The following is an 8,815-nucleotide window of genomic DNA, read 5'->3' as shown; positions in this document are numbered from 1 at the left end:
TTTTTACTAATTTAATTCAAATAATTTTTTCCATATCATTCACAGAAAATTTGTCTAATGTGAATGTGTATATTTTGTCGATTTTTTCATTTAATAGTTTATTTCTTTGCAAATTATGCATTTTTCGTTAAACCAATTTTTTTGTGAAATAAATTTGGATTCCCAGATTTTCAAGACTTTCTCAGTCTTTTGAAACTCACTTTATCCTAACACGTTTATCTTTGACTCTTTCCAAGTAACAGTATAAATTATAATTCATAATTATAACATTTGCATTTATTTATTTAGCAAAAGCTGTCATCCAAAGCGACTTACAAATGAGGAATACAACAAAAGCAATTTATCGACATCTGAAGTGCCACAATACAAAGAAAAGAACAAAGATAAAAGGGTATACAGGTACACAGCAAAGCTTGACTGTAACACATAATTCTGTGGATATTCTCTTCATAAACAGGGATGACGGCCATCCCGTGTGCCTGTCTGGGCATATTCCTGGGAGGTTTGCTGGTGAAGAAGCTGAACCTGTCTGCTCTGGGAGCGATTCGAATGGCAATGCTGGTCAATCTGATCTCCACGGCCTGTTACGTGTCCTTCCTCTTCCTGGGCTGTGACACAGGACCTGTCGCTGGGGTGACTGTCGCCTATGGCAACGAGTACGGACTGCTCAGCTGCTTTTTTCTCCTCACAGCCTTGTTATTTTTTGTGCCATTTATAATGTCTTTGCAGAGAAGCTAGAGGATGACAAGTCTTTTTTGTGGATGAGCCAGCTTCAGTATTTTATAGATGTCACTGGTTCTCTTTTTGAGTGTTTCAAGGGAATAGGAGAGAACAGATTAGTAATACATCCCAAATTATTTTCCAGGCCCACATTGAATCTTTGCTTTAGAGATCTGCACACATAGTGCTGTGGATTTTGATTGATCTCAGTGACTTAAAAGATTTTAAATCTGTTCATTTGCTGATGCTTTCTGCTTGTTTTCGTCATTACACCAGTAGGTGGTGAAAATGAGTGTATTTTTGTGTGTTATGAGCAAGTCGTTGAATCACTCATATTCTTATTATATTTGGATATATGCATTTTTAAACAATTAAAAGTAATTTAATTTTTTTTTTTTTTGTAATATAGTTTTTCATCGCCAGTTATTAGCAGAAAATGTCCTATTCGTTTTTTTATATATAATTTAATTTGAATACAATAAATGTGTTTATATAATATTCTTCTAATACAATTTTTGATGAAATTATTAATAGGAAAATGTCTATTTTTCCATATTTTTAGTATTATTATTAACTATTGATGTTTTATTATTTTTTATATTATTTTTATTTTTTAGTAATTTGATACAAATTGTTTTTCTAAATTATTAGCATAAAATTTTCCCCCTATTTTTATAATCATTTTTACTAATTTAACACTTTTTTTTTTTTGTATTAATTATTATTTGTCTTTCTTTTTAATGCAACACCATTTATTTCATTGCAAATTATTAGCAGAACATTTTTGGTGAAAACAGTTTTAGTGAAAATCTGAATCTCCGATTTTCACGATTTTTACACAAATTAATTAACATGTATTTTATTATTTTTTTGTAATACAGTTTTTCATGGGCAATTATTAGCAGAAAATGTCCTATTATCTGATTTTATTTTATTTTTATAATTTAATTTTAACACCATTCATTTTTTTATATAATATTCTTCTAATTATTGATAAGAAAAAAGTATTATTATTAAGTATTAATATTTTATTATTTTTAATATTGATTATTTTTTCATAATTTTTTCTTCTTTTTTTAGCAGAACTATATTATTAGCAGAACAATTTTTGTTTAAATCATTTCAGTAAATCCCAGATTCATAATTCTTCTCTGAATGAGATTGACAGTCTAAACAACCTCACATGCCCCTCTTGTTCAGTCGGTCAGCAGATGTTTCATTCATTCAGTTTGTTCATGAACAAGCCGTCTCAAGTCATTCAGTTTGCTCAAGAACAAGATGTCACTGCTGCTCCAATTTGTTCAGACTCAACACACAGACTCATTCAGTATTTATTCAATATTTCTGTGTACACCATCACACACTATTGGTTTTTCCCCAAACGATTCCATCCCCAAAAGTCAAACAGTTCCACCTGGGCCTGTTCATATCTAAGCTGCTAAACAAACAGGGCTGTGTGTGATAAATCAAATGAACTCATTGACACTCAGTATATCAAATGAACTGGCTTCAAACAGGTGAATGTGTGTTTGTGTGTATATAGGACACTGCAAGTAGGCCAGAGGCCAGAAGCCCCCTGCATGAGTCATTGTAACTGCTACACTTCATCCGTTAGCCCCGTTTGTGGCTCCAACGGTGTGACCTACTTGTCCTCCTGTTTCGCTGGCTGCTCCAGAGTCATCAGCACCGGACTTCCACCTCCTCTCTCTCAGGTCATTACCCATCTCATTTACACAACAACCTTTGTCTCTCGCTCTTTCTTTCCTCTTTGCTGTCACATACTCTCTGTATGTCTGTTTCTCTGGCTCTCCGCTCGTTTTCTGGACAGCTCGTGTCCGGCGTGGGTCATTAGAAGCGAAGCCCACGACGCTCATCAGATATACAGTATGTCGGAAAGGACACAGCGCTCTGCCTGCCAGGCATCTTAATGGCCACTGCAATATGGGCCTCTGCACTCATTACCATACAAAGCGAATGGTACAAACTGGAATAGATGAATCCAAGATAACAGTCACAACCATTATCGTAATTGCGCACTGGCTCACCACATGAATATACCAACTGGTGGGTTTAATTAGCCTGTTTCTGCCAGGGTTCGAGGGTGCATCGGTTCTCTGTAGATAAAATTGACTATAGCACGTTCAGACAGCTCATAATGACTCGTTTACTTTACACTAGTCCACTAAACTCTCATTTAATATTCATATTCATTTTTTGTATTTTAAATAAACCCTCGTTTTAATTTAATGGTCGATGGTAGCATATATTAAGTGATTTAAACTTACTGTCATATTTGCACATATCAGAAGGCAAAATTATAAGCAGATTTATTTTATGAGGAGAATATAAATGTTATTTGAGGTAACACTTTATTTTAATGTGTCCTTGTTACACAAGTTGCATATACTTACTATTATAATAACAAGAACTGATGCATAATTGCATGCTAGTAACCCTAAGCCAAAACCTAACCATATAGTACATGTAGTTCATTAATATTACTCAGTACTTAAATGTATAATTACACTGTAACAAGGACACCTTAAAATAAAGTGTAACCTTATTTGTTTTTATTTTCAGAATATGACGGGATGCGCGTGTATCTCCGCATACAATGACTTTGCCACGGCTGTGCCCGGCAAATGCCCGCGTCCCGGCTGCCAGGAGGCCTTCCTCACCTTCCTGTGTGTGATCTGTGCCTGCAGTATGATCGGAGCCATGGCCCAGACGCCCTCCGTCATCATCCTCATCAGGTGACTCTACCTTCACTTATTACACACTGAAATGAGAGTAAAAAACAGAGCTCTAATGTTATGGCCCGTACAAACCAAGCGCAATAACTATGATGATAACCATGATAGCGTTGTTTATTATAAGCATGCACTGCAGTTTTGTCGTCTGCACCTATCAATGCTGAAGCTATTTAATGCAGAAAGAAATCGATTTGGCTGTCAATGTTTTTATTGTCCATCAGCTGGAAAAATGGTTCTGAAAGTGATTCCAGTGATAGCTTAGTTCCCTCTATGTAGTTGTGGTGTAAACGTCCTTATTCTCATAGGATAAGAACATCTGTCTGTCTGTCTGTCTGTCTGTAAGACTTATCATTAATTTACTGTATACTCACCAAGAATGCATTTGATCAAAAATCCAGTAAAATTGCTTGATTATTACTATTAATTAATTACTTGAAAATTACTATTTAAAATAACTGTTTTCTATTTTAATGTATTTATTCATTTAAAAATTTGTGATGGCAATGCGGTTTTCTCTCACTCTTTAAATCATTGTAATATCCTGATTTGGTGCTCAAGAAACATTTCTTGTTATTATTGATGTTGAAAACCGTGTGCTGCTTAATATTTTTGTTGATATATGTCAGTTCAAAAGAACAGCATTTATTTGAAGTAGCAATCTTTTGTAACATTATAATGTCTTTCACTTTTGGTCAATTTAATGCATCATTCCTAAATAAAAGTATTAATTTCCTAAAAAGACAAACTGGTAGTGTAATAAATAAGTAAAATAAATAAATGATACATCTGATAAATATGTATATCAGATTTTTTTTTCTTTTAAATCTGAGGGGACACTTTGAACGTGTGTGTGTGTGTCATGAATGTGTGTATGAATAATGAACATGTTTTGTGCTCAATATGTTGACTTGCTTTCTTGCTCTTTTAGAACTGTGAGCCCAGAGCTGAAGTCATACGCTCTTGGAGTTCTTTTTCTACTACTGCGACTGTTAGGTGAGATATCACAGCACAGAACAACCACATGCTTTCACAGTATATTGTGGAGAGTGATTTGTTTGCCTCAGTGAAATAAGTCAATTTCCTAGCAAGCAGTCCAAAGTGCCATAAAACAAGGACAAGTTCATTTGCCACTTCTGTTAAAAAAAAGCAATAGTTTTCTAGCAGTAAAATTAAAGGGATAGCTCACCCAAAAATGACAATTCTGTCATTAATTATTCACCCTCGCAAAGTGCCATAAAACAAGGACAAGTTCATTTGCCACTTCTGTTAAAAAAAGCAATAGTTTTCTAGCAGTAAAATTAAAGGGATAGCTCACCCAAAAATGACAATTCTGTCATTAATTATTCACCCTCATGTCTTTCCAACCCTATAAGACCTTCGTTCATCTTTGGAGCACAAATTAAGATATTTTTGATGAAATTCACGAGCTTTCTGACCCTGCATAGATGTTCAAGGCCCAGAATGGTAGTAAGGACATTGTTGAATAAGAAAGAAGAAATTGTTGAATTAAGTCGTTATTTTAGTTTTCTTCGCACACAAAAAGTATTCTCATAGCTACATTAAGGTTGAACCGCTGATGTCACATGGACTATTTTAACAATGTCTTTACTACCTTTCCGGGCCTTTAACATGGTAGGTACGTTGCTGTCTATGCAGGGTCAGGGTGCTTTCGGATTTCATCAAAAATATCTTACTTTGTGTTCCGAAGATGAACGAAGGTCTTACAGGTTTGGAACGACATGAGTAATTAATGCTAGAATTTTCTTTTTTTTTTGCGTGAACTATCCCTTTAAAGCTGTTTGTCATACATAAAGTAGTTCTCAACTTGCTTTATTAATCAGAAAATGAAGACTTCCTCCATTCTCTCAATATTGCAAAACACCTAATATGTGCAGAAGCAGATCAGAATCAGAATTTGTCTTCAAAATGCAAATCTCAAATGATACAAAAACCATCTTTCAGGGTTCATTCCTCCTCCTCTGATATTTGGCACGGGGATCGATTCCACATGCCTTTTCTGGAGCACCGAGTGCGGGGACAAAGGCGCCTGTCTGCTATACGACAACGTGAGCTACCGGCACCTGTACGTCAGCATGGCCATCGTCCTCAAGGTCGTGGCGTTCCTCCTCTACACAACCACTTGGCAATGCTTGCGCAGAAACTACAAGAAATACATTCAAAACCATGAGGGATACGTTACACCCACGGAAATGTTCTCGTCCAGCGTGAATCTGGACAGTCTCGGAAAGGACAGCAGTCAGAGCCAAGTCAACAGGACTAAATTTATATATAGCCTGGAGGATCACGAGTGGTGTGAAAACATGGAGTCCGTTTTATAGTGGTTTCATGCTAATTCGCACATGATCGTTATACTGAAGGATCGTCTGTTATTCCAGGATGTGTCAGACTTTCTTGTAAACTCCTTCAAACTCTTCTACTGGGTCCATCTTGTTTTTACAAGTACTTTCACAGGTGTTTCTCCAGTGCCAGTAAAAAGTTGTAGTAGTTAGCTGAAGGCGTCTACTTCAATGCCTGACAGTGTAGCTGGTTTGTTAACTTCACACAGCTGTGCATTAGCTGAAGTCATACACAAAATGACTGTTTCCACAATTTTTCAAGTAAAATAATTATATATACAACTAAGATCAACAAGTTGAACTCGTCATCATCAGTCATCCGGCTGGTTGATGCTGGTTATGTTCTCGATCCCCGTTCCAGTCCGTTATTATTATGGGGATCATTTAGTACATCACAACCAGTTTATTAATACTAATATATAATTCTATTGTATACTACATACTGCAATTTTAAGCAATATATATATAAAAACAATATCAATTATTTCTCAAAACATTCAAAGGGGTGTTTGAGAGATGTTTTTTTCTAAGTGCTTTTTGCAGCATTTGCTTTCTGCTGTTGTTAATTTATATGGTTTATTAAGGCCTATAATGTCTTAATTTGTAAAGGTTATTGATACAGTACATTATTAGCTTCTTTATACATCTGTGCAATAGTGGGAGAGTGTATTTGATTTTGTTTTGGATGATGAAGACTGAGTGAGACTGATTATTTGTAGTTTTTTTAATGAATTTAGGAATGCCTCTTTATTCAGATGACAACAATGGCATGTTTGGGACTAGACTTTGGGAATATTGTGACCTACAATATGACTGACATCAGAGGGGAAGTATTGGGAAAAGGCGTTTTTATTAAATGGCAGAAGACTGTTGTCATTCATGAGTGGTGCGCTGATCTTGCTGTAGAGCAAATAACGTTCTGATGATTAGGCTGGGCCTTGGTATTTATGAGTTGGATGAAGAATGACATTTTATACAATTATAATGTAACATTTGAAGTGTGTTTCAGTTTTGGATTGAGATTAAACTGTTTTATTTCACTTCACTGCAATAAGACATGGCACTGTGGGTTCTTAGCAGATTAGAAATAGAGCTGTTTACAAAAGACACCTTGGGATAAAAACTGTTCATGATGAATTTCTGATTTTACATTATTTGAATTTCCTCTAAAGCTTCATAGCACATCATTCTTGTTTTACTGCAGGTAAAATTGAAGCAGTGTACTTTTCGTATCATTTTTTAAAATGGCAAAATAACTTTTATTTTATTCTGCAAATAAATTATTTTTCATAGAATCTCAGATTTGCCTCTATGGTTCTTTTTTACCTAATATTTTAAATAGTTCAAAAGATGTATAAAAATGTACTCACCCTCAGACCAACCAAGAAATAGATGAGTTTGTTTGTTCATCAGAACAGATAAAAAAAAATTAAAATAAAAATACATCACTTGCTCACCAGTGGATCCGCTATAGTGAATGGGTGCCGTCAGAATGAGAGACTAAACAGCTGTTAAAAATTACTGCATTCTATCAATTAATGTCTTGTGATGTGTTTTGTAATAATCAAATTCATCATTACATTTTTAAATTCAAACCGATACTTCAGGCTAAAATACGAGTCCTGTATCTATAATGTTGATTTTGTTTTCATGAAGAGTGATTCAGGAGTGACGTATGCACAGATAAAGTACCATTTACAACTGAAAACAGTTTAAAACAGTTCTAAACAAACATGTTAGTGAACTTTGATGCGAGAGGGATGGACTAGGGAGAGGGAGGATTATGGATTATGGACTCATATTTTGGCCAAAAGCAACAGTAAAATGTGTTAATGATGGGATTGTTTCTAACAAACATGCAGCTTTTCACTTCACGAGATGTTAGCTGATGGACTGGAGATGTGTGGATTACTGTGAAGTTTTTATCAGCTATTCGTACTCTCATTCTGACGGCACCCATTCGCTGCAGAGGATCCATTGGTGAGCAAGTGATATAATGCTACATTCCTCCAATTCGTTTCATATGAAGAAACAAGCTCAGCTACATCTTGGATTGCCTGAGGGTGCGTACATTTTCAGCAAATCTTCAATTTTGGGTGAACTATTCTTTAATGGAATAGAATTTAAGATATTTTATCAGTAGAGTATTATGCAGAATCTACTCTCAAAATATGTTTTTTTTATGTTAATATTCACTAGAATTGTTTTATTTAACTTTCTTTTATACATTTTTGGATTCACATCAAAATAAGAATAAGAGGATGTATTATAGTGTAGATGTAAATGGACCCAATTTGGTTATTTATAAAATCTAGGGCAAAATGGAGAGGAGATGACTATAAGCCATTTGACTGCTGGAGTGAGATTTCCACTCTATGGAAAAAGAGATTTGATTCAGAAAGGCCTTATTGCATTTGTGTTTGTCTACTTCTGATAATATATTCCTTGCTTTACCTTCTCCTCTTGAGCTACAACCTGCAGTTCAACCAAGGAGTTATTAAAAGTATGGACACGAAGCTTTTTTTCATAGAACCTTAAGCTGGTCCTGAAATAAAGAAACTGCTTGATCTATTGTGGATATGAAGGTGAAAAGCACAATACTTCACCATGGGCCTTTGAAATTAAATTCTGGACCATCTCCAACATCAGAGGCTATACCGCTATTGGGTAAAAAGGCTTTCTTTTGATTTCCTTCATAGACACACGCTCTTCACAACAAAAGGTCATATATAAACCTGACAACCTTCAAGGTTTTTATTTATTTAACTGATTGGACACCAAATGTCAGGCTGTTTGGAATCACCGTGAAGATTTTTGCAGGAGTATCTGAATTGAAATCCATCTTTTGGATTTATGAGTATTTATCTTCCATCAGTTTTTAACGGTGTCTCTTTAAGTGAGGTGACACATATACTGCGTGTTAATCTGCCCTGGTGTGTAAGAAGATTAAAGTCTTTATTTGATGTGGCTTAGATTCCCTTCTAC

General features: G+C 35.1%; 1 protein-coding gene across 1 annotated transcript; it reads left to right on the top strand.

Moving 5' to 3' along the window:
* Positions 1–295: 295 nt before the first annotated feature.
* On the top strand, positions 296–7,098 carry LOC107549021 (solute carrier organic anion transporter family member 3A1-like). The gene is made up of 5 exons (XM_016229922.1): positions 296–656; positions 2,264–2,432; positions 3,301–3,473; positions 4,402–4,466; positions 5,436–7,098. The coding sequence occupies exons 1-5, from the start codon at positions 460–462 to the stop codon at positions 5,810–5,812; spliced, it is 981 nt and encodes a 326-aa protein (XP_016085408.1). The 5' UTR covers positions 296–459; the 3' UTR covers positions 5,813–7,098.
* Positions 7,099–8,815: the final 1,717 nt, after the last annotated feature.

This window comes from Sinocyclocheilus grahami, unplaced genomic scaffold (genome assembly GCF_001515645.1).
Source record: "Sinocyclocheilus grahami isolate Dianchi unplaced genomic scaffold, SAMN03320097.WGS_v1.1 scaffold360.1, whole genome shotgun sequence".
Lineage (NCBI taxonomy): Eukaryota > Metazoa > Chordata > Actinopteri > Cypriniformes > Cyprinidae > Sinocyclocheilus > Sinocyclocheilus grahami.
The sequence above is the reverse complement of the archived record's forward strand: the minus strand, read 5'-3'. Positions and strand labels throughout refer to the sequence as shown.